The 26918-nt window shown below is 45.2% G+C and overlaps 1 protein-coding gene across 3 annotated transcripts in view; it reads left to right on the top strand.

The window, feature by feature from the left end:
* ACAP3 (ArfGAP with coiled-coil, ankyrin repeat and PH domains 3) overlaps positions 1–26918 on the top strand; it is a 168486-nt gene that overhangs the window by 69382 nt on the left and 72186 nt on the right. For all 3 annotated transcript variants that reach the window (XM_030222493.1, XM_030222491.1, XM_030222490.1), the window contains exons 2-3: positions 19362–19419; positions 26453–26572. In XM_030222493.1, coding sequence (XP_030078353.1) covers positions 19362–19419; positions 26453–26572 — 178 coding nt within the window. The remainder of the gene's footprint in view (positions 1–19361; positions 19420–26452; positions 26573–26918) is intronic.

Here is a 26918-nt window from a genome sequence, read left to right as displayed (position 1 = left end):
TGCTAATCATTAGCGAGCACTAAATCCGTTAGCACACCTTAGTAAAAGGACCCCTTAAAGATTAATCTTGCAGATGTATTTTGCGACAATTGCAACTTCTTTCTTAATTGTAAAGTAATGGGACAATATAAGGAGTTGCAATAATCCAAATGAGGAATTAATATGGCCTGAGCTATAGTTCTGAAACTAATAGGACTCAAGAAGGATCTTATAGCTCTTAAATGACATACATTAAAAAGAACTTCTTAATAAATTTATCAATCTGAAATTCAAAGGTTAATTTTGAGTCTAGGATCATTCCAAGAACTCTGGAATTTCCTTCAAATTTCAGAGACACTCCTAAAGACAAAATAACATCAATTGATGAAACCTGTTGTAAATCTGCAAATCACAACCGTTTTGCCCAGTTATCTACAATACTACTACTACTACTACTTAACATTTCTAAAGCGCTACTAGAGTTACGCAGCGCTGTACAATTTAACATAGAGGGACGGTCCCTGCTCAAAGAGCTTACAATCTAAGAGACAAATGAACGGTCAGTCCGATAGGGGCGGTCAAAATGGGGCAGTCTGGATTTACTGAACGGTAAGAGTTAGGTGCCGAATGCAGCATTAAAGAGGTGGGTTTTAAGCAAAGACTTGAAGACGGGCAGGGAGGGGGCTTGGCGTAAGGGCTCGGGAAGGTTGTTCCAAGCATAGGGTGAGGCGAGGCAGAATGAGCGGCGCCTGGAGTTGGCGGTGGTGGAGAAGGGTACAGAGAGGAGGGATTTGTCCTGTGAACGGAGGTTACGGGCGGGAACGTAAGGGGAGAGGAGGGTAGAAAGGTAGTGAGGGGCAGCAGAGTGAGTGCATTTGTAGGTAAGAAGGAGAAGCTTGAATTGAATGCGGTATCTGATTGGAAGCCAGTGAAGTGACTTGAGGAGAGGGGTGATATGAGTATATCGGTTCTGGCGGAATATGAGACGTGCAGCAGAGTTCTGAACAGATTGAAGGGGGGATAGATGGCTAAGTGGGAGGCCGGTGAGGAGTAAGTTGCAGTAGTCAAGGCGAGAGTTATATAAGGCTTCACTTGATATAAATTTCATCAAGAGTCCCTTGCTCTGGGCAAAGAACAAAGATGTCATCTACATATGACTGGGAAAAAAATGTTCAAATCTGCCAAATATCTACCTAAGGGGCTTAAATATACATTAAACCATTGTGGAGACATCAGAGACCCCTGCGGGACTTTGCAAATTAAAGGTCAGCAAGTCAATTCCTCCCCGTTTTTTTATAACATTATACTATCTATTCTTTAAAAATGCTTCAAACCAATTAAAAACAACTCCAATAATTCCCATCTCAGTTATTCCCCTCCCCCCCCCGTAAGCCACGCTAACTGCTGCCGGTACGCTAATGCCAACACAGCCCATTCACTTTGTAAACAGGGGGTTAATCTATTCAATAACAAAGTGATCTACAGTATCAAATGCTACTGAAATATAAGATAGTAAATGGATTATGTTCTTTCCCACAGCTAAAAATGACCTTATTTCTGTTACCAATGTAATCGATAGGGTCGGCGTACTATGCATTGGTCGAAAATTTCATGGATAAGTTATTAACTCTTCATTCCTATCAGATTGGTTATTTTACTGGTCATAGCACTGAAACATTGTTGATTGCTTTGTTGAATGAAATTCAGACCAAGTTGGATGCTAAGTTTTATCTTTTGCTAATCTCTTTGGACATAGCAGTGCTACATTTGATTTGGTAGACCGTAGTCCGTTTCTGGTTGCTCCCATGGCAGGCTGGAGAGTCATGACAGCAGCAGCCTACAGAAATCTGTTGGAGATCACGCAGCCGGCCAATGACAGAAATGGGGCTGGCCTGGATCTTTACATGGTCCTACTGATAGCATGAAACTTTTCCTCACACAGTAACATATGAGAACGTATTTTTATGGAATACCTGGCTCCAATTCAAACCACTTTTGGACAGACAGCTGCTTCTTTTAGCATATAATCATGTGGACACATATTTAGAATTCTTTGGGGTTTTTCCTCATCCTTCAAATTAAATCTTATTTTGATGGATGCAAATAACTTTTGTATAGAAAAGGCTTTGTGGCAAAAGGCACATTTTCCTCAGGGCCTGGGCCACAGACAGTAAGAAGAACACTGGGCTAATTTGTTCTGCTCAATTTAGACCCAATTTTAGAGATATGTATCATTTTTTTTTGTTACATTTGTACCCTGTGCTTTCCCACTCATGGCAGGCTCAATGCAGCTTACATGGGGCAATGGAGGGTTAAGTGACTTGCCCAGAGTCACAAGGAGCTGCCTGTGCCTGAAGTGGGAATTGAACTCAGTTCCTCAGGACCAAAGTCCACCACCCTAACCACTAGGCCACTCCTCCACTAATTTTACCTTAAGAATTGTATTCTGGGGGTGAGGAATACAGAGAGGGAGAAAAGGGAAAGGGAATCCCAGCCATCACCCAAGGGCAGCATCTAGTGGCCAGAGCCAAGGTTCCGTAGGAAGCCATGGTCTGTGGCTTGTAGGCAAGGGTGGTCACTGCAATAGCAAGCTAGATAGGAGGAGAAGAACCCAAGCCTAGTTAGTGAAGAACTGTGGTAACCTGCCAGCTCCCAGTCCAGTCTGGTTTCAAATGAGCTGGAAACCCATGAAAGGCGAGGAGGAAACTGCTGAGAGAGCCAAATAATATTAGAATACAGGAGGGAGAGAGCTAGTGAAGGGAACGAAAGAGGGTCAGGAGATGCAGACAGAGAGGGCAGGAAAGAAGGGGAGAGGAAGAATCATCTAGCTACACCTGGGTGATTTCCTTGTATACTTTGTACCTCCCCTTTAAGAGGAACAAGAAGCATACTTTCCCTTTGAAAATTGCCCTGGGAAAGAAAATGTACCTGCAGAGATTCTCACTTTTTTGCTGGTAGTACTTTAATTAGTAGGCGTAGGTGTGGTCATGGGCATTCCTAAAATTTTCACGCAGTGTTGTTGAATAATGCGTTCCGTGCCTAAAGTTAGGCATGGGTATTCACACTAGCTTTTCATTGGTGTAAATAGCTACACCTAAATTTTAGCCACATGGATGGTGCTATGTGTATTCTATAAACCACGTCTAACTTAGGCACGGTTTATAGAATATGCTTAGGTGCATTTTTCATCCTCGCTGATTTTCTCAGCACTAAATATAGAAGGGCCCTTTTACTAAGCCGTGTAAGCGTCTATGTGTGCCCAATGTGTGCCAAAATGGAGTTACCACCTGGCTACCACGTGGCTCTTGTGGTAATTTCAATTTTGGCTTGTGTCCAATACACGCATCCGAAACATAATTGTTATTTTTGGACGAGCGTGGGTCATTACCACATGGTTACCGCATAACACTTTATCGCTAGGTCAATGGCTGGCGGTAAGGTCTCAGACCCAAAATGGATGCATGCCAAAAATGGACCTAGGTGCGCCCAAAACCCATGCCTACACTACCACAGGCCGGTTTTCAGTGAACCTTAGTAAAATGACCCCAGAATCTGGCCCTAAAAGGTTAATCCTGCCCTGACAGAAATATTTATAAATCCTAGCAGAATACCTGCTCTCTTTCAGCAGGGTCTGTCTGGCAGGCTGTGATGATAAAAGCAACTAGCAGCTGGGATCTGAAAGCAGAGTGTATGCTGACACCCCTTTGTGTACCCTTCTGGAGCCTCTGCAGAGTGATTGGGCTTCACTGAAAAAATATCCAAGGTTGGATGATTAACAGGGGTTGGGGACAGGGTGGTTTCTTTTACTCTTTCTTTCTGTCACCAATGCCCAGCAGAGCCTTCAGGAGAGATCTGGAATAAAGCTGAGACCCCACAGAAGTAGGAAATATATTGCATATTTGGAGCAGATTGGTGGCGGGGAGGGGCTGGGGGACCCAGTCCCAGTCTGTCTGGGTTCCTGAAAAAGATAGTTTGGGATTGGGAGAAGATCCAAGGAAGAAATCCAGGCCAGACAGGCAAAAGTTCAGAGGAGGAACTGGCTGCATGACAGCTCCTTCATGGCTCTGCTGTTGAGGCCTTCCCAGAGAAGGACTGTCTACCTCCAAACAGAGAGTTGGGCTCCAGCCACGGTTCTTAACCTTTCTTAAATACAGGGCTGGAGTCTGTTATAACTACTTTCAGTGCAAATGAGTCTTGGTCAGCACCCTACAATGGCCAGCCCTGAAGTCCAGAGGATGATGGCTTCCTTTTGCATTCATCCTGTGATAAAGATTAATGTGAAAAACAGAGCCCTATGCATAGCTACTTTGTGATTTCTTATCAGCTGAATTTGCAATGTTTGTTACTGCATATGGAAAACAGAGGGTGATGTTCAGGATGTGTTTTCTCTGGAGAAACAAAGAATAAGATGACAAAGGAAGAGCACAAGGCCTTGAGCTGATGCCACGTGGACAAGTCATTATCAAAGGATGCTAGCAGCTACTGACATAACAAACACATCCTGAACGTAACACCCTTATTCTCCATGTGCAATATGGTGGGAATTTCAACCATTTAAAAGCTGTAGAAACCAGAAGTTGCAGATAACCTAAAAGTATAGGTGTAAAGTTCACGGATGGAGGGGAGTGCAAATGGAAAATTTCAGAAAAAAAGCTATCACCCCCCCCCCCCCCATCTTTTTGCAATGCCAGAAGTGGAAAAATTGAAAAGTATTTTCTCTTTTAGAGTGATGCATGGAATGCTTCTCATGACCTGGTTTTAAAATCTTAGCATTACCTGCTTCTTAGTCTTTCAAAATGTTTGCTAATAACTATGTAGTATGGAGATGAAAGACATACAAAGTATTAGATGATTATAATTTCAATCCTGGGCAAAGTACTATGATTGTGCCTGTTAATCCACTTGAGTATGTAGAAACAAGGTCAGCGAACATGAATGGGAGCACGTTGAAAGAGGGATTGCTAGGTTCAAATCCTGCTGCTGCTCCTTGTGATCTTGGGCAAGTCACTTAACCTTCCATTGCCTCAGGTACAAACTTGTGAGTCCTCCAGGGACAGGGAAATACCTAGTGTACCCAAATGTAACCCATGTGGAGGAGTGGCCTAGTGGTTAGGGTGGTGGACTTTGGTCCTGGGGAACTGAGGAACTGAGTTCGATTCCCACTTCAAGCACAGGCAGCTCCTTCTGACTCTGGGCAAGTCACTTAACCCTCCATTGCCCCAGGTACAAATAAGTACCTGTATACAATATGTAAGCCGCATTGAGCCTGCCATGAGCGGGAAAGCGCGGGGTACAAATGTAACAAAAAAAAAGTGTGAGCAAAAACTAAACTGGAGAAAGAGAGAACTCACAAAATAACAGGCCTGATATTCAAAAATTAGATCCTAAATGTAGGCCCCTAAGCTAGGTGGTAAGGGCTCATGTGGCAATAGGGTAGCCAACTAGCTCCAGATTTGCCCAAAAGGGTTGACCTAGTCCTGGGCTTACCCCCAAGCATGCAGGGACTTGTAGCCTGGCATTTCTTAGGGAATCCAATGGGGGCATCAGAATCACAAGTCCCTGCATGCATTGGGGTAAGACCAGCACTGGATCAACCCTGTTGAGTGAATCTGGATCTAGTTGTCAACAGGGGCGTAGCCAGACTTCGGCGGGAGGGGGGTCCAGAGCCCGAGGTGAGAGGGGGCACATTTTAGCCCCCCCCCTCCACCGCTACCACACCAACCTTGACCCCCTCCCGTCGCCGTCGGCTACCTTTGCTGGCGGGGGACCCCAACCCCCGCCAGCTGAGGTCCTCTTCTTCCGTCACAAGGCTTCATTCTGTTTCTGTGAGTCTGACGTCCTGCACGTTGTTCAGATACTTACGCTGCAACAGCTTTCAGGTCCATCTCTAGCAGTGGATATAAACTGGATAGATTGATATATCAAAGTAAAAAATGTATCCATTTTCTATACAAAAAAATATATTGTGTGTGCTAGCCAAGCTGTATATAGTTACTTGACTGTTTTCAAGGCACAAAATTAAGTTTAACGTTATACAAAATTGTGCGTTTATTTCAATTTTTGCCAAAATTTAGGTTTAGATTTAATTTCTTTTCTTTTTCACATTTAAGTTTAAGGTAAATAAATTACAGGCAGGTTCACAAGCTATTTTTCTGTCCCCAGAGGGCTTATAATCTAAGAGGGGCAGTTTTGATATGACATCCAAATCTGATTTTGGACATTTTGCAAAAAACAAAACAAAAAAAAAGGTCCAAAAATCCAGTGCCAAACATGGTCATTTTTGAACCAGAAAAATGTCTATCTTTTTGGTTCAAAAATCACCCTACTTTAGATGTGTTTGTGCTTAGTGCATGCTTCTTTTAGGGCTATTTTCAAACAAAAAACGTCCAAGGGAAAAATGCACAAAAACAAGCTATTGGAATGTCTGGGGGCCAGCTGTCTTACTAGACTGGCCATACCAATGAGGTTTAATTAACAGGCGATGTTGGGAGCATGCTTGGCCCATTATCTGGCCTGAAGCCTGTAGGCGGAGCTTGCCACCATATTGAGTCACCCAAAAGTAATAGCAAACGCGTGGACCAATAGTTTACTTTCATTTGAGTGGATCAGGATGGAGGTTACGGCTTCAGCCTTGTCACATGATGCCATCTGCTATCAATTAAATCTCCTTGGGCCACACAGACATCCCAGCAGAGCAGTGGGGCAACTTCACAAAAAAGGTTCCAGGTATACATCATATCTTAACTCCCATATATTATGTGGTGAGCACAAGTTTGGAAAGACAAATAATTACATCTGAATCCAGTGTGGGGATGCAAGAGCATTCCATAGTACACATACATGTATTGACACTCACAGATATGTTGAGACATCTGAACAAGGGTCCAGTGCAGAAATGGAAACCTCTTCTACATCATCACTTTTGAATGAGTCTCCAATGAAAGGCGGGCACTGAGGAAGCACAATAATTGTCACCTGTCCCATAGAGGATGATAACCATGCCAAGAGAAATATGGGAAATAGCATTCAAAAAGAGAAAAGCAGGAAAGAGTTTGAGAGAGTTCCCAAGTGGGGGTATTAGTTTCCTTTGCCGAACACAAGTCTAAAAGCATGAATAAAGAAAGAAGTCATTGACCCCAATTAAAAGCTTCTTATATGGATGTAATTAAACTCTGGAATTCGTTTCCAGAGAATGTGGTGAAGGCGGTTAGCTTGGCAGAGTTTAAAAAGGGGTTAGACGGTTTCCTAAAGGACAAGTCCATAAACCACTACTAAATGGACTTGGGAAAAATCCACAATTCCAGAAATAACATGTATAGAATGTTTGTACGTTTGGGAAGCTCGCCAGGTGCCCTTGGCCTGGATTGGCCGCTGTCGTGGACAGGCTGCTGGGCTCGATGGACCCTTGGTCTTATCCCAGTGTGGCATTATTTGTGTACTTATATGTACTTATGCTCACCTCCCCATTCACCGTGAGATAATTGTATTTTCTGCACAATCTTCAAAACAGGTAAAAATGTGGCATTGAGCATGGCTGAAAGGATTGAATGTGGCTGTGTGAGCCAGGGCCCTCTGCCAAGATAGCTGCTATACAAATCTAAGGATGCCAACAGCATCTGTGCGGCTGTTTCCGGCAGTGTGCACAGGGCACCTGTAACGATTAGGGGCATGGATGCGTGCCATTTTCCCTTTCTCTGCCAGAATGATATCGGATAATGTCCTGGGACTCCGGAATGTTTGGAACAGTGCCCCGCTTCTTGCCTTATGTAGGTCTGGATGTGTGAAATTTGACAGACTCCCCGGTCTGAACCAGACCTGGCCCAGATTGTGGGAATGCTGTTGTCCATCAGGATAATTTCACACTGATACACTGTATATTGTTAAAGGTGGTATATCATATTACAATAAATGAACTAATTTAAGGAAGCCCTGCCGTCTGCAGCCCACAAACATATTTCCAACTTCCTTTCTTTGGTTTTGTAGATTGGAAAAGAAGCAGTGTCCCCCCTCCCCCCCCCCCCCCCCAACCATAGATCTGCATAAGGAAGGAAGGTCATTGCAGGATATACTTTGGTACAGTTACTAGTTGCATATATTCTGATGTGCCGAACGCTCATCCTAGTGCATTCTGGGGCTTGCAGTCCTACATGCTTCCCTGCAGTCCTTGCTCGTTATCATGGTTATCAAGTCAGTGCAAAGTGCATTTTGTTAGCTCTTCACACTCCCAAACAGATGGCTTGTTGTGTCACTGGAGTGCTACACTACAGGGTTATTTCAGTGCCGAAACGTGCATGAATAAATCTGATCACTCTGTGACTATACTGACTTGCAAATCAACTGCCGAAAATGTATTGTAGCTAAACCAGTGCCTCTCCCTTTGCCTCAAAACTATGAGAGTCCTCTGTGAATCTGACACGTAATCCAAGATACTGCAAGCTGGGAATGAGGAAAGATCCTCTGGTATTATTCTCTTCCCAGAATGACAATTCCTGCCCTTCCCCCAGAAGTCTTAATTAAATGTGGATTGAGAGGTGGACCCGGGAAGGGTTATTTCAGCTCGCACCTGTGCAGCTGCCAGCAGCCTCCGCATTACAATAATTACCCGTGTGGCGCTGTTTATTTATAGAGCTCAGCAGTAGTCATTATTATGCCGGAGCTGAAAATAAACAGAGAGGCTGGGTGACACCTGTGCCAGGCTGACCATGTGACGCCAGCTCTGCCCTTCTCAGTTGCTCAACTGCAGCAGCGTCAAAGTTTGTTTTACTGGAAACTCTCAGAAGTGTTTTTGGAACAGGAGCTGAAAAACCGGGACTGCCTCATTTATTCCAGTCAGGTGTTAGGTGCTCACCCCAGCAGCGTTGACTCTGGGGCCCAGGGCAGATCTAAAGAAATGGGTCCAGCCAGTGCCACGTGCCCAGAGGCTCTGCTTTGCCAAGGGGATGTTGCTGGGCAATATATCTGCATTCTACACCCTAAAACTGGCCTTGGCCTCTTACAGTCCTTGTATTCTGCTGCACCCTCTGACTAGGATTGTTGGCTCTAGCAAACCAAAAGAAAAAAAGCAGATCAAAAAAGACAAAAAAAAATGGAACAGGAGGGTAACAGAAGAAGTGGTTTATTACAAGTTACCCGAGGTGGCCACGTTTCGCCCTCAGGCTGCGTCAGGGGTACAAAAAACTAGTAGGGGTAAAAAGCAAAGTGAACCCCTAAAAGTAGTCATACAACCACCTTACATAAGTGCTTCCCAAGCTTACTCAGCAGTCTTAGCAATGCTATGTAGACTGGCAGCATTATCTGGCCTTGGTCTCTTACAGTCCTTGTATTCTGCTGTGCCCTCTGACTAGGGCTGGCTCTAGGCAAATCAACGCCTTGTGTCAAAACTGAAATTGGTGCCCCCTCCTTCAGGGGTGGTAGCTTCAGCACAGCTACTGGTCAGGGTTGCCAGGTGGAAAATTTTTTCCCCACCCAAACCAGCCCAAAACCAAAAAGGTTTGGACAAATTCCTGGAGGAAAAGTCCACAGTCTGCTATTGAGACAGACATGGGAAGCAACTGCTTGCCCTGCGATTTGTAGTGTGATTTGGATTTCTGCCAGGTACTTGTGACCTGGCTTGGCCACTGTTTGGAAAACAGGATACTGAGCTAAATGGACTATTGGTCTGACCCAGTATGGCTACTCTTCTGTTCTTATGGTATGGAACTGAAGGCCCTGTGGGGAGGTACCAGCATGGTAGTTGTACAGTAAAAGCTAGCCCTGCCTCTAGCATTTTCAGCCCTCTAAAGCCCACCTGATGTATCTGAGTCTCTTCCAGGCTCCCTGAGTGTGTACAGAAGAGCAGTACAGGGAAGCAGCGTGCCTGTGGTAGCGGGTCTCTTGCTGACCTTTAGAAATTCCTTTCCTGGAGAGAAGACAGCATTGAAGGCTCTGACATATCCGCTTCCTGCAGATCTCCCTCGGCAATGCTCCAGGGACGCCTCTGCCATTCTCAGATATTTCCTGTCCAGCGGAAGCCTCAGTCACCCTCCTTTTGCGCCTTACAGCATCGTTTGGGATTGATTCCTTAATGTGCCATTCTGGGGCAGTTCTTTCAAAACACCAGATTCTGTGACAAAAAAAAGCCTTTGCTGTATCCCTAATTCTGTTAGGAAAAAAGCATTCCTTTATATTCAGATCCGAATTTTGTTTACGTATGGGATTGTGTTATAACTAGCAGAAGAAAACCAGGTCCTGAGAAATAAACATCTGATTTTCCTACTAATCTACCTTTGAAACATAGGGTTGCCAACACAGGGTTGATCCAGTCCTGGCCTTACGCCACTGCATGCAGGAACATGGTTCTGATTTCCCCATTGGATTCCCTAGGAAAAGTCAGGCTACAAGTCCCTGTATTCACTGGGGTAAGCCCAGGATTGGATCAACCCTGTTGGGTGACTATTGAAATGTCTGTTTTCTTTTGTGCATCACTTAATGGGTGTTATTTGTGTTTGGTTTTGATCAGGCCGTTTCTTTCTGCTCTTTTTGGACTTCCTGCTTAGTCAGAACCAGGGTTAGGATCTGAAGCCAGCAGGAGTCTTCATTCACACCTCTCTGGGGATTTTCCTCCTAACTTTTATCCCTTTCAATTTACTTTGCTCTAATCATTGCAGTGACCATCCCAGGGACTATATACCCAAGGGTTTCTTTAGGCACCTGCAATCATTGGCCACTAGATGTCACAGCTGTACAATGCCTAAGATTTTCTTCCTGCCCCAGGGGTTCTTTATACTGCCTTTACCCAGATTACAGAATTCTCAGCCCTGACTAACCCAGTGGAGCATTACACCTGAGCCAAGACATCCTTTCAAAGCGGGTTTCTCTTGGGACCTCTGTGAAAGCTTTCGACGATCTACCAGTGGGTTCAGATCCAACATTTAAGAGCCATGGCTCTTGCAACTAGGAAACTGGATTCTGTGCAGTCTTAAATCTTCCAGTGGGTCAGCATAAGAATTCTCTTAAGATGAAGACAAGGCAGGATTCATATTTGTGGAAAGGAGTAAACCCTTTCTTGTTTCGATCAGAGTGTTGGAGCCTGAGAATCAAGAGACTGGAGTTCCAGCCAGGAAACACCAATTTATTGAAGTATCCAGACTGAACAGTTCCTATAGAAGCGCGTGCCTTAAGGAGAAGAAAAACCGCAATAGTGCTCCAAGATCCATTTTATGTTTATATATGATGATTAGTTACGGTATATATTCAGACCCTTTTGGACCCCTGATGCAGGCAGTATTTTGCTGAAACACGGCCATGTTAGGTCATGTACACTGCCTTGAGTGAATTCCCTCAAAAAGGCGGTAAATAAATCCTAATAAATAAATAAATAAATAGGTCATTGGAACTGTTGAATTTGATGTTTACTAGAAGTCCAGCCTCTTGATTCTCATATTCTTGGTCTCGTGTGGAGTTTGGTTCTTCTTCTTTTGCTGATGCTTATTTTCTGTCGTGTCATTTTGGAGATCTGAGTGATTATGTGAACCTAGTGGTCTGAATTTATTCTCTCGGCTTTATTTCATGATGCGGTATCATTTTCTATTTGTCCTTATGTTTTATGCATTTTCTTGTTCACCACTTTAGCCCTTTGGTTCAGAAGGGTGCTCTACACATTTTACTAGATAAATTAAAATAAATTGATCAGAACGGAGCTTGAAGACAAACAGGTGCCTTCCTCAGGTGTGACGCCAAGGCTCTCAAAGGTTCAGCCACAACAACAACAAAAAAAAATTGGATGATTCTTCTTGCTTAAGATTATCACTGTACCAGTGTGATTTCTCCACTAATCCCATATCATCACTGGTGAAATGAGGGAGGGCAGAGGGAACAGTTAGGGACCCTGTGGAGCAGTGACTTACTTTATTGACTCAAGAGCTAGCATGTGACAGTCCAAAGGAAGAAGCCATCTGGTTGAAAAGTACAGGTCAGAGTGAATAGCACTGGGGCTTTTTAATGGGAGTGAGAGGGGGCTGAGGAGTCCAGAGCAGTGCTTAGGAAATTCCAATAACTCAAAATTCATGCTGTGATGTAGACGTGGTTATGTGTTAGGGCTCATTATTGCACAATAACATAGGAGCCAACTGTTCAGTATGTGGAAGGATCATATTGTAAAAAAAGTGTCTTTTTCACTCGGTGTTGCAAGGATAAATAAGATCCATGTTTACAGTTTGACATATCCTTCACACCACCGCACATTTCCCACGGTGATCCTCAAATATCCTTTCAAAGATGGTCACTCTGCATATGCCATGAGAAAGGGTATACTAGTGATGTAGCCACAGGGAACGGGGGCCTCAGGGACCTGGGCCTCCTCTGCTTTAATGGCTAGCGGGGATGCCAAGCTCCACCAGCCGAAGAGGTCTCCTGCATGAGTCCCATCAGTGACTGAACTGAGCATGTGCAGGAGTACCAACATTGGTGGCTGACGTGCACTGCCGGCTTCAGCGCCGCTCTGGCAGCATAGGCGGGACTTGCATAAGAGACCTCTTTGGCTGGTGGGGCTTGGCATCCCCACCAGCAAAGGTATGCCTTAATGTGGCAGTGAAGGCAGTGGCCTGGGGGGGGAGGGGGAGAGAATACCTGGCCCCCTCAGTCCACCTTTGGGCCCCTCAAGTGAACTTCTGGCTACATCCTTGGGGTAAACTCGATAAAAAGGTAACACAGTACGATACCATTACTGTACCATCTAGGGCTGGGGTTAAATATGCTGGGGCCCAGGGCTCTTGGACAGTTAAATCACGTGCTCGAGGTTAAGCACTCATTATAGCACTGCTGAAAACATCTGGTTAGTGCCCAACTTGAAAACAGCTATTTTGGGGGTGTTCTGGGGGCAAAGTCAACACATAGCCAATATTCAGCACTTAACTGGCCTTGGTAACCACATAAATAGGACCACATAAAAGTCAGTACTATATTTACGCGTTTCACCACAGCCGGTTAAGAACTGAATATCGCACTTGACTGGATATGTTTTTTCGCCAGCTCCGTAAACCTGGAAATTCAATGCCAGAGCCCAGAAATGGCCGGGCATTGGAGACAATACCGGTGACAGTCAGCAAGATGCTGATCACCGCTGGCTGAATATTGGGCCTGTTGTAGAGGGTCCCAAAGTTCACCATAGCAAGCTGTGTCTTGTTCAGCTTTAGGTTGGTTTGGGGCCCAGCAGGGTAGTTGCCCAGTTTGCACTCCCCTAACAGCTGGCCCCGGTACCATCACTGCCTTGAAAAGCAGGGAAAGTAGAAGCTGTGAGCATTCCTGTAACATTTCTCAAGCTGCTTGTGGCTTAAAGGAGGAGAATGAAAGGCTGTTCTGAGAACAGGATAAAATGTGCTTTGGAGAGGATTATTCCTGGAATACAAAACACCGCCATCCATTGACTGGAACACACTGTGGCTTGGGAAAGTTTGTTTAGTGCCATGCAGGGTATGGGTATGTGCCACTGCTCATTAAACACATGGCATAGAAAACATGGGGAGCAACTCTTTTCTGTGTACTTCAAGAGACTGGTCTGTTGAATCCAGAGCAAACAGGAAGCTGAATAGCTGATGTCAGATGAGGCTTTAATGAAATCCTGTTAGTGGGTAGAACAAAGCAGGTTAGGCGCCACATCTGCACTCGGGCCACACGCTCACAACCTCTGTCCTTCCTTCCTGCTTCTCGGTTTAGCCACAGGTCAGATGTGAGTCTCAGAGCATTTGGCTATTGAAGTGAAGGTGTAACTAGGATCATACAGATCCCAAAAAGGCCTTTAAAAAAACAAAAAATCCTGCCAGCTAAGCATGCTGGGATTTGGCCCACCTGACCTTCTTTGAGTTGGGAGCTAATAGTATGTGATACCAATTGTTTGTTTTCCCCTTTTCTACCTGATTGTTCATTATATCATCCATGTTCTATATATATTACCAGTTGTATCTGTACTCTGAAATGGCATAAGCCATGACGGAAAATTGTAAGCCACATTGAGCCTGCAAATAGGTGGGAAAATGTGGGATACGAATGCAACAAATAAATAAATAGAAGCAGATCAATGGCAGAAGGATGTCTCTTCTTGTTTGAAGCTTTGGTATTATGTTCTATTGAAATTGACATGCAGATGTAAAATGATCTTATAGGCCAACTGAAATAGATTGTATCTGTCCACACTATAGAAGACCGTTTCTTGAACTTTTCGATGAGTATCTGTCAGGGGCGTAGCCACGGGAGGGCCTGGCCGGGCCCAGCCACTTTTGCTCCAGGCCTGCCCAGCCTCTTCTGCCCGCTCTCCCCGTCCGCGTGGTCTGCTCACTTTTACTGCCCTGAAGCGCCGTTCTCCCTCCAGCACCGGCGATTCCCATAGCCAGCCTTCTGCCAGCGCGCATCGTCGGGGCCTCTTCTCAGGCACGTCCCGCTTACTCTGCAACTTCCTGCGTCCCACCTTTGCGGAAAACAGGAAGTTGCAGAGTAGGCGGGACGCGCCTGAGAAGAGGCTCCGACGACGCTCACTGGCAGAAGGCTGGCTATGGGAATCGTTGGTGCTGGAGGGAGAACGGCGCTTCAGGTCAGTAAAAATGACCAGAACTGACCATGTGCAGGGGGCTGTCGCGAAGGGGGGGGGGTAGCGGGTGGAGAGGGAATGCAGTGGCGGGCAGGCAGGGGTGGCGGATGGAGAGGAAATGCAAGGCCTGTGCCCACCCAGTCCACCTCCAGGCCCATCTAAAAATTAAACTCTGGCAACGCTACTGGTATCTGGGTTTTCTGTATCATTTAAGGGGAGTTTAGGGGAGATCTCACTCTGGCCATGCTTTCTTGCTTTCATTACTCTACTCTCTGATATCTGGAACAATAGGATTGTTTGCGGTCCAGGCTACTGGCTGATGGATGCTGGAGCTTCACAGGCTGGGACTGGAGCTCTGCAGTAGCAGAAAACCTCAGCGAGGGCTGAAGAGAGATTATTTGTGCACAGAAGGATTCGAGGCAAAGCTGCGCATCTCTCACAAAGCACATCCTTGCACTCAGACTTTTACAAAATATAAGTGCTGTACATAGGTGTGTATAATAAGAATGAGAGTGTAAATATTACCCACATACACAGGGAAAGTAGTGTGAATTTCTATACACATATAGATAGATAATACAGGAATGTGCGTATAAGAAGTGTGATGCACACACCTATGATTGTATGACACACACAAGGGAACAGAATATATATACACAAATGCACAGAACATATGTACCATCTTACTGTTGTGGCAAAAAGTAATAAAAAAAATCATTTCCAAGTATATTCCATGCAGAAAGCCGTGAAGGAGTCAAGTGGACCTGTGAATGGTCAAGGGGCAGGAGCCGACTGACAGTGATCTGGGCCCTGGGTACTAAGGGCCATGAGCCCTTAAGCACGTATCAAAAATGATTAAACTAGAAGGAAGCTAGGGGAGAGTGGGTCCCCTACTGCTGTGGGCCCTCAGGAGTCCGTCCCTGCCAAGGAGTAAAAGAATTTCTCAGGGAGAACAACATGACAGCAGGAAAAGTAACTTAATTCATTGTCTTGATGTTAGCGTAATCGTGGATAGTCGTGGAAATTTTCATCCTAGTATGCTGTGGCTGCCAAAAAGCAAATATAATGTTAGAGATAATTTGAAAAGAAATGAAAAGCCAAACTGAGAATGATTGTGCCTGTGTTTAAGGCCATGGTGTGATCGAATCTTGAGTACTGCACGCAGCTGCAGTCTAGGTTGCCTCATCTCCTATAGAGAAACTAGAAAGTTTCAGAGAAAGGCAACAGAATTTTAAAGGGGATGGAACACTTCCCTAATGAAGAAAGGCTGAAGAGGTTCAGACTCTTTGGTTTGGAAAAGAGATGACTGACAGGGGATACGACAGAAGTTTATAAAATCATAAAAGGGGTGAAATAGTTAAATATATGTGATGATTGTTTAACAGTGCAAACTAAAGTAAAACAACAGGACACCGCATGAGCCCAATAGATTGAAAACAAATCATAAGGGGCCCAATATTCAAAACCATTTAACCAGAGAGAAGAGACTTTTACCTAATTAAATGGCATTTATCTGGCTATCTGGAAATATAGAGCTGCACTTACTGGTTAGTGCCGTCGAATATCCTCTCTACCCAGAAGGTGGTCTGGAGGCGGAGTCAGCACTTAACCAATTAAGGGGCCATTTTACTAAGGCACGCCTAAAAGCAGCCTGCGCTGGTGTAGGCGTGTATTTTGGATGCATGCAGCTCCATTTTTCAGCGCGCCTGGAAGAAAGGCATTTTTTTTGTGGCCGAAAATGGACTTGCGGCAAAATTAAAACCAGCACGCGTCCATTGTCAGCCTGAGACCTTACCACCACCCACCCCTCGGAGTTCCTGACTCCTGGACCCCCCCTTTCGTGACCCTCTCGAGCCCCCTTCCCGCCTCCAACCCTCCCACGCCACCGTCACATACCTGTGCTGGCGAGGGACCCCAACCCCCGCCAGCCGAAGTCTCTTCTTCTCGGCCACGCAGCGTGGAGGAATGACGTGATCAAGTTTGAATCCGTTTGTGCTCGTGCATCTGACGTCTGACGCACACACACAAACAGATTCCAACTTGATCACGGCCCCTGAGTTTCCTGCGTAATGCGTCCAGTGACGTCAGCTGGGGCTTCGGAACCCAAAGTTACGGACACAGGCAGCCAGGCTCAGAACGTTGGAGGTGAGTATTATTATATAGGAAGGGCTGAATATTGGCACTTTTAGGGGCCCCTTTTACTAAGGCACGCTGGTGCCTATGAGTGTCCAATGCGCACCAAATTGGAGCTACCACCTGGCTACTGGTTGCCTCGGCCAGTAATTCCATTTTTGACGCATGCCCACAACATGCTGTAGAAAATATTTTCTGCCACGTGGTGCTTATCGGGCGGTAATCAGCAGTTTACGCTCGCTGGCCGCTTACCGCCCAGTTAGCGCATGAGACCTTACCGCTAAGTCAGTGGGTGGTGGTAAGGTCTGACTTAGCGGTAAGGTCTCATGCGCTAACTGGGCGGTAAGCGGCCAGCGAGCGTAAACTGATGATTACCGCCCGATAAGCACCACGTGGCAGAAAATATTTTCTACAGCATGTTGTGGGCATGCGTCAAAAATGGAATTACTGGCCGAGGCAACCAGTAGCCAGGTGGTAGCTCCAATTTGGTGCGCATTGGACACTCATAGGCACCAGCGTGCCTTAGTAAAAGGGGCCCCTAAAAGTGCCAATATTCAGCCCTTCCTATATAATAATACTCACCTCCAACGTTCTGAGCCTGGCTGCCTGTGTCCGTAACTTTGGGTTCCGAAGCCCCAGCTGACGTCACTGGACGCATTACGCAGGAAACTCAGGGGCCGTGATCAAGTTGGAATCTGTTTGTGTGTGTGCGTCAGACGTCAGATGCACGAGCACAAACGGATTCAAACTTGATCACGTCATTCCTCCACGCTGCGTGGCCGAGAAGAAGAGACTTCGGCTGGCGGGGGTTGGGGTCCCTCGCCAGCACAGGTATGTGACGGTGGCGTGGGAGGGTTGGAGGCGGGAAGGGGGGCTCGAGAGGGTCACGACAGGGGGGGTCCAGGAGTCAGGAACTCCGAGGGGGTCTGGAAATTGGAGGGAGGGGGGTCTACAAATCGGAAGGCAGGGATGTGGGCTCTGCAAATCGGAGGGAGGCGGGGTCTAGAACTCAGAGAGCGGGAGGGAGGGAGGGGTCTGGAACTCAGAGGGGGGGTCTGGAATTCGGATGGAGGGAGGGGGGTCTGGTACTGGGGGGGGGGGGGGGAAGGAAAACCTTGCTAGCGCCCATTTCATTTGTGCCTGAAACGGGCCTTTTCTACTAGTAACTAGATAAGTTAACTGGACCAATAGGATTGAAAAATATTAAACAGCTGTCCAAACTTTGTCCAGTTTAACTTATCCAGCTAACGGCTGAATATTGGCATTTAACTGGGTAAGTGCTGGACGATTGCACATACCAGATTTTCAATGCCAGTACCCAGACATGGCCCGACCTTGAATATTTGGGTATATTTCCTCTGGCCGTGAAAAAAAAATCACTGACTGCTGCTGACTGAGTTTTGCTCCCCAAATATTTTTTTTCCACTCAGCGTACAATGAAGCTGCAGCGATGCAGGAGCGCTGGGAGGGATGCAGCGAAAGCATTTAAATGAATGTCACCATGGTTGCTGTGAACAGGATGGATTTCATCTTTTGGATATGATTGTGTCTATCCTGTTTTTATTGGAGTACTTATTCAGGTCTCTGATTTTTAAGTATGTACTTCGCCTCAATTTGGCCTTGGCCAACATTGGCGATTCATAAAGTTTTAAACACATAGTAGAGTTCAATAAAGATTTGGATAAGTTCCTGCAGGAAAAGTCGATTAAAATTAGTTGTCAGGTACCCTTGGGAAGGGTGTCACTTATACCTGGAAATGAGCTGTAAGAAATACATCTGCTATATGGGATGTGGCAGGTACTGGTAACCTGGACTGGCCACTGGTGGACACAGGGTGCTGAGCTCTGGCTCTACTTCTGTTCTTTGTCCTCTCTTGACTGTCTGGCTGCGCACTGTGTAACTTGCACAATTCTTGGAGTTAGTCTCACTTACACACCCTGGGTGTGTTCACCTTGTGCCTGTAACACAGGACGTGCTGTAAAAACCCTCTATGCTCAGGACACATCCTAGAGTGCCTTCTTGCCACCTTCTGCTTAAATAAAAAAATCTTCAAAATATATATAACACGATGCTGTACTATCTCCAATAAGCAGCCGATTAACTGAAAAATGATAGCCAGAAGTTCACTCAAAAAGTGTCTCAATGGAATCTCGAATTTGATCTGAGGGGGAAAAAGGGTCCCATCACCCAGGCATCCATGTAACATTTTACAACCCAATGTTGGGGAGTTGCCTAAAGGTGCCCTATATAATCATTGACTGGACCCCCTCCTATCAAATTTTAATTTTCTTAAATATTCTCTTACATTTTCATGCTTCTTTGTTGTATGTTTAACTGTGGTGTAGTAAGTTCTATATTAAATGTGCACGGAGACTCTCCTCAAAAATGGTATCTCAAAAGTGTTGAATAATGCAGAACCAAAAAATCAGTCAGACTTATCTGAAGTATCCGAGTTAACGTCAGCCAATGGGCTAAATAAACAAATAACATTATTAAACTAGCAGCCATGTTCCCAACAGGATCCAGCAGCCTCCTCTACACAGAGAGCCAGTCATGGTCCCAAAATGTCCTCCTGAAAATCAGGGAACGTGAAGAATGGTCTGTTGTATAATTGTACTTCTTCTTGGCAGTGTCCTTCAGAGAAGAGGTTCTAGTAGAAGTATCCATTAACCCTTGTTTCTTCTCACAGGGCAACCATAGACGAGGTGGAAACAGATGTGGTGGAAATCGAAGCAAAGCTTGACAAGGTAGGAGCAAAGTGGCATGTGGGGCTGAGATGAGCATTATATATGAATGGGGTGGGGGAGTGGGAATAGTGAACCAGTCAATGCGGTGAGCCCCTGTCCCCTCTGATGAAAGCTTTGTTTAGCTTTCTGGTTCCTCAGTGTTCACTGTTTGCTTCATGCAAACTGCATATTGATAAAGTACTTCAAGCCTCTTTTTTTTTTTGCTCGCCACTGTATTTGTTCAGTTAGAGCCTACCTTCTGTTATCATGTATTCATCTTTTCTTACTTTCTTTGGTCATCCCTTACCTGAATTACTACAACTTTCTCTTTATGGGTCTTCCCCTCTCCTCTCTCAAGCTCCTACAGCTAATACAATCAACCGCAGTCAAATCCTATATAATAATTTGCACCTCCAACGTTCCATCACTGTCTGGCTGCCTGAGTTCGTAACATCTCATGACGTCAGCCAACCTCCAGCGTTCCATTCCCCCTCACTGCCCCGCCCTCTTGTCAAAACGTAATGACGTCAGAGGGTGGAACTGTGAGAGGGAAGGAAACGCTGGAGGCGAGCTGACGTCAGGATGTTACCAACGGAAGGGAAGCCAGCCAGGCCAGCCAGAAAATGATGAGGTACAAAGGAAGAGAGATTCGCGGCACATCGAGGGGAAGGCAGGGCAGAGCAGAGCCGATGGACATAAATGGGATGGGAGGAGAAGACAGGAGAGAAGAGAATCAAGGGACACGGATGGGAGGGCAGGGAAGAGGAGAATCGCTGGGATGGGAGGGGAGGGGAGGGGAGGGGAGGGAAGGGAAGAATCGCTGGACATGGAGTGGAGGGGAGGGCAGGGGAGAGACAAAAAATCGCTTACAAGAGAGCCTTTCTAGGGCCCGTTTCATTGTTGAGGAAACGGGCTGGGTTCAACTAGTTACTTAATAATGCTCATAAATTCAATTATGTCACACCACTACTTCAACCAGGGCCGCTGAGAGACAGAACTGGGGCCGGGCAGGGCCACCGCAATTGCCACCCCTCCCACTTGGGCCGCAGCTGCCACCTTGCCGCTTGCACCGCCGCTGCCCCCCCCCTCAGGCTGCCTCTTCTGCCCCCCGCGCCCTTACCTTCCTGTGTCTGCTCCTCCCTTGGTCTGTCACTCTCCTGCTCCTGTGTGCCGGTACCCAGGTTATCGTGTCAACACAATCACCCAGGCCCTGATATACAGGAGCAGACTGAGGGAGCAGAACCTTCGGCCTGCCTCCAGAAGCCTTGCCGGTGCTGGGCCCCCCTTGGAGGCCGGGCCCGGGAAATCTTACCCCCCCCCCCTTCCCTCTCAGCGGCCCTGTCTTCAACAAGAACATGGTTACCCATCTCAGCCAGAATCCATTTCAAACTGCTTTCCATGGTTTATAAAGGTCTCTTACCCTATGCACCTGACTATATTTCTGATCTCCTGTTTCTATACATTCCTACTCTTTCCCGAAGGTCTTCCCAGCACCGTTTATTGCAACTTCCCTCTCTTTCCAGAATCCAAGTAGATATTAGTCATGAAACTGTATTCTCATATGCTGCTCCTAAACTATGGAATACTTTACTGATTAGCATCAAATCACAACCCACACTCGCCGCTTTCAAAAAGTCACTTAAAAACTGTCTCTTTACACCTACTTTCTCCATATTAAAAAAAAAAATTCCTTTTTTTTCTCTCTCTCTGCTTTTATTCCTTTCGTCCTCTTTCAATTTTTATTATTAATCGCTTTGATGCTTCTTTACGATTAGCGATATATCAAATGCCTGTAAATAAATAAAATGAAAGATGGATGAAACTGACTTTTCACATGTGTCACCTCATGTATGGAACTGACTTCTGAATAATGTAACACATGTATTCTGATCTGCTCTGGGTCAGAAAAACTCTGCTTAATTTCCACTGCATTTACGCTGTGAATTTTTATATGTGAAGCCTCGTTTTGTATAGGTCATTGATGCAGAAATTGGGACGTCCCAGTATTTTACTTAAAGCTCTGCTGAACATGGAGCTTTTTATAAAATACATATAAAGACACGGCAAATACTTGTGTACAGTATTTGCTGGCTTGTACAGTAGCAGCAGCAATTTCAAGAATCCACACATGCAGATAAAGAGTGGTGTCACTTGGCAGCTTTTATGTATAATTGCTGGTAATTATATGTGGAAGTACCAATTTCCGCTACTTCCATGTATAAGAGGTGCCAATTACACATATATGAGCCATATTCTAATGCTGATATGTATAAGCGCAGCCCTCTAGGCAGCAAAACTCCAAAATGTAAATCGTTACATTTTAAAGGGTAAAATAAAACTGGGGATTATGTGCAATTATCCCCTCTGTCACTCATTTCAAGCCCTGGAGCTGATGCAGACACTTTGCGGAGCTGTTTGTGAGCCTCACAGGAGGTGTAGGTGCCAATGGGGAAATTCTTAGAACTGGTGGTTCATTTCCATTGTAAATGGGGAGCACAGGTATCATTTTAGATCCACCCGAACCACACCCAAGACATACTTCCTCTAACTGTGCATTCTATGCCGTCTCCCTTAGTAAATATCGGCAATTTGGTATGCTGCAAATTGGTGCAATCACTGGTACTAAGCCATCTGGACTACTGTAATTCCATCTTTGCCGGATGCAAAGCACAAACTATTAAGAAACTCCAGACAGCCCAAAACACTGCAGCTAGACTCATATTTGGAAAAGCGAAATATGAAAGTGCCAAACCCTTGAGAGAAAAATTACACTGGCTCCCATTAAAAGATTGAATTACATTCAAGATCTGCACCCTGGCTCATAAAGTCATTCACAGAGAAGCCCCGTCATATATGTCAGACCTCATAGATCTACCAGCAAGAAATACAAAAAGTTCATCACGAACTTTCTTAAATCTTCATTACCCCAATTGTAGAGGTCTCAAATACAAATCAATATATGCATCCAGCTTCGCCTATATTTACACATGACTATGGAATGCATTACCAAATGCTATAAAGATAACGCATGATCTGATAACCTTCCGGAAGTTATTGAAGACAAACCTATTCAAAGAGACTTACAACAAGAATCCTTCATAAACGTCTGACATCAAAATGCACCAGAATAAACTGACATTGGTCCCTTTAATTTGGTTACTTTAATTGCAATGATATCATTGAATGTTATACCTTGTTCTTATATACCTGTTATGAATGATCTATTTATTTACTCCTATTCACTTGCTATTTTATTTACTTACTTCTAATTTACTTGATATTTTTATATCTTAATTTATAATATCACTCTGTACTTATCATTCCGTTAATGGCGATCGCCATTGCGACATAATGTAAGCCACATTGAGCCTGCAAATAGTAGTACTACTACTACTTAACATTTATAAAGTGCTACAAGGGTTACGCAGCGCTGTACAATTTAACACAGAGGACAGTCCCTGCTCGAAGGAGCTTACAATCTAAAGGACAAAAAAGTGCAGTCAATCAAATTGGGGCAGTCTAGATTTCCTGAATAGATGAATAATGGTTAGGTGCCGAAAGCAACATTGAAGAGGTGGGCTTTGAGCAAGGATTTGAAGATGGGCAGGGAGGGGGCTTGGCGTATGGGCTCAGGGAGTTTATTCCAAGCATAGGGTGAGGCGAGGCAGAAAGGGCGGAGTTGGCGGTGGTGGAGGAGGGTACTGAGAGGAGGGATTTGTCCTGTGAGCGGAGGTTACGGGTAGGAGCGTAAGGGGAGATGAGGGTAGAGAGGTAATGAGGGGCTGCAGATTGAGGTGGGAAAATGTGGGATACAAATGCAGCAAATAAATAAATTTGAAATCTCCATTTACACCTGTGTGCAAGCTACATGGTGCCACAGACATTTACATGTGGGTATGCCAGTGGTTCCCAAACCTGGTCCTGGAGGCACCCCAGCCAGTGGCGTTCCTAGGGGGCGGTGGGTGCGGTCCGCCCCGGGTGCACGCAGCTGGGGGGGTGCCGCGCGCCTGTCTGCTCCGCTCGTTCCGTGCTCCCTCTGCCCCGGAACAGGTTACTTCCTGTTCCAGGGCAGAGGGAGCATGGAACAAGCGAAGCAGACAGTAGTAGGGTTTTTTTTTTTTTTTTTGTAAATTTTCCTTTAATAACAACTAATTACTGTGTGTATCATAGTTTGGCCAAGGCAGACCATGTAGAGTTGTTGTTGTTTACGTTATTTTTGTCTATTAGATTGTAAGCTCTTTGAGCAGGGACTGTCTTTCGTCTATGTTTGTGCAGCGCTGCGTACGCCTTGTAGCGCTATAGAAATGCTAAATAGTAGTAGTAGTAGCGTATGCATTTTTCTGTGCCTGGTGGGCTTACAATCTAGGTTTGTACCTGAGGTACTGGAGGGTTAACTGATTTGCCCAAGATCACGGCCTCTGGGTAATGATTTTTTTTTCCAGTGACAAGTTTGAAATAATTTGTGACCATAGTCCAAAAGATTTGGTTGCCAAATAAGTCAGTTACAAGGACCTGCCAAGTCTCTAGCAATCAGCAGAATACTCCTGCTTTGAGGATTATCTCCTGCACTCCCATTAGGGGAGAGGGAAGGGTAAACTCTGATACAGGGATCTATTGGTGGGGGTGGGAGACCAGCTATTTTTTCTTTACTGCTACAAGAGGAGAGGATCTGGAGAAAGGAGCAGAGAAATTGTTTTCTGCGCTTCAGCCAGCGGCACCCCTTCCCCTCCTGCATGCGCTTTTGTCAACAGGCAGCATTCATTGGTGGGGAGGAGGGGAATAGGAAAGGAGAGGAGAGGAGAGGTTGAGGTAGTTCTTTGGGATCCCAGGGCTGGGACTTGGCTGACAGCAGACAGGCTGATTCTCAGAACTCCTACGGTACAGCAAACAGTGCACATCCCGTACCTCTGAAACAGCCCAGAAAAATAGTTTTCCAATACTCGAAGGAAATGAAATTCAGATTACATGCACACTGTAAAAGTGAAAGCAGGGGGAAGAACGTGCTCAGCACACGCGCAGAAGAGCTTTGGGGGTAAGCGCAGCTCTGGTGCGCGTGTGCCAGGCAAACCCTACCCGCAGATTTTAAACTGGAAATCAAAAGAAATCCTCTCTTCAAACCTTTCCCCACCAGCTCTGATAAGCGCAGGGTTTATGTGTGCGCTGTTCTCTGAGCACTGGGAAGGCGTAGCAAACAACATCATTAGCATATTTTGACTACATTTAAATACAATTGTGCTCATCTGTGCCAGACACGTTGTTCCTTACGCTAAAGCTCTCTGCACAGATTTTTATGCGCACTATTCCTGTGCTAACTGGTAGGTTTTGAGAATCGGCTTGAGAGTGCGGGATGAAGAAGAAGACAACAAGAGAAAGTAGTTTCAAGGGCTGCAATAGTTTGTATATGTTGTTGTGGTTGCATATATGTTTCTTGTATCTTGTATCTTGTTTGATTTGAGCAGATTGTTGGTTATGTACTTCTGCTGAGCTAATAAATGAAAGTTAAAAAAAAGAAAGTAATTTTGAAACCTGTCGTGGGACATCCAATCAGGCTATAGCTACCATAAATATATATGAGAAAGAGAGAGTTGCATGGAATTGGGGGGGGGGGGGGGGGGGGGTGCCAGGTTTTTTTTTTTTGGGGGGGGATGGTAATGGTTACATTTGGAAGGCATGAATTCTGCTGCTTCTTTGGAGCTAGAATTCCTCATTACAACACTGATACACAGATATCAGCTAAGAGGAGTTTATCCTTTAACACGACAGATTATAACTCCCCCCTCCCCCCCCCCCCGGGATAGGGAAATACCTACTGTACCTGAACATAACAGCTTTTAGAACTGTTACCCCTACATTAAGGAACTCTTTTCTTCAGGAATTGAGAATGGAAGTCTCAATACAGAAGTTCAAAAAGACCCTAAAAACATGGCTGTTTAGACAGTCCTTTGATGATATGACTTGTTTATTTATTTATTTTAATCATTTGTATTCCCCTTAGGTCCAAAGCAGATTACAGTAAAAATTTACACAAAGTTAAAACAAACACCAATCATCAAAATCATTAAAAAAATAAATAAATTAGAGCTCCCAGGAATGACTTATTTCCCTTCTGTGCCTCTGTTTTTTTTTTTTGCAGTGTTCATTGGTTTTAAATTGTTGTGCGATTCACCTTCCCTGCCTCATTTGTGATCCTTGTTCTGTATTTTTGTTTGTTTCATACCCTGTTCATTATTATATTGTAAATTGCTTTGATATCTTTAATTGAAAGGTGATATAGCAAATCTTTGGACATAAAAAAATAAGTAAAAAAACTAAATCTAAATAAATAAAATGCAAAAAAACCCAGAAACATGTATTCAGGGATGGCTGCTTTATTGTGGATACCAGATACCAGCTGCTTCCTCTCTCTTGTCTCTGTGATCTCTTCCATCTTTCCTGCTCCCATCCTTTCTCTTATGCTTTGTTTTCCTCCTGTCTTTCTCTTAGCTATACCTGGCTTTCCCTCTGCCACTATCTGCCTGTCTCTCCCTATTTATCTCTCTTTGAGTCCTGAGCTGCTAAAAATAAAGTGTAGGAACTGAAATTTGTGCAGCCCTGGGCCTTGCACCTGCTCTTACCCCTGAGGCATGCAAATGGAGGAGGGGAATATACTCCTTCATACCTGACTCCTATGGTAAACAAGCCCATCTGCTGTGAAGTGTTCCTGAGGGTCAGAGCAGTATTTAGGGAAATCATCTGCATCAGGAGTGGTGAGGGGAGCACCCCCTGCTGGCTTACTTAGATACTTGCTGCTTGGGTGCTGATGCTGTGGTGACAGAAGAGACCCCTGAGGCCTCAAACAGTCATGTACACTAGTGTCTGTTTATCCTTCAAGCTTGCCAACATAGAACGCAGGGGAGCAGATCTCCTGAAAGCTAGTCCTAGCTATACTGAGTTAGTGTCATCTAGACAGTGCGGGTTGACTCTTTTCTCTCTGATTTTATGTACATTCTCAAACTGTGTAACCATTGTTTTCTCTTTCTCTTATTGTACCTCTCTCTCTCTCCAACCTTTGCAGCTTGTAAAGCTGTGCAGTGGGATGCTGGAAGCTGGGAAGGCTTACCTCACAACCAACAAGCACTTCGTCAGTGGCGTCCGAGACCTGTCCCAGCAGTGTAAGAAAGATGAAATGATTTCGGTAAGTGGAATCTCCAGGAGGTTGAGAGATGCAGGATTCTCTGGCAGGTGAAACAGATCTTGCTAAAAGTAGCTGGAAGTGAAGTCTTGGCTTTGTAGTTTAAGGTCCCTGAAAAAGGGAGAAAAAAAGTCTTCTCTGTATGACAGGGTGAGCAGTCCGCAGGTAAGTAAATGCATCCCTCGTCCCACCCCAGACTGGGCTCCTTCAATGTCCAGATCAGAAGAGAAGCAGACTAGATAAAAAATAGTGTGCAAAGAGATTAGAATGTACCAGAGGATGTTGGATGGAGGAGCCTCCTGTCTGTTGCTCTGGGACAAATACTGCTGGGTCCTGCTCATCCAGAAAG

The sequence above is a fragment of the Microcaecilia unicolor genome, chromosome 13 (assembly GCF_901765095.1).
Source record: "Microcaecilia unicolor chromosome 13, aMicUni1.1, whole genome shotgun sequence".
NCBI classification, from domain to species: Eukaryota; Metazoa; Chordata; class Amphibia; order Gymnophiona; family Siphonopidae; genus Microcaecilia; species Microcaecilia unicolor.
This window is presented reverse-complemented; position numbering and strand designations above follow the sequence as displayed.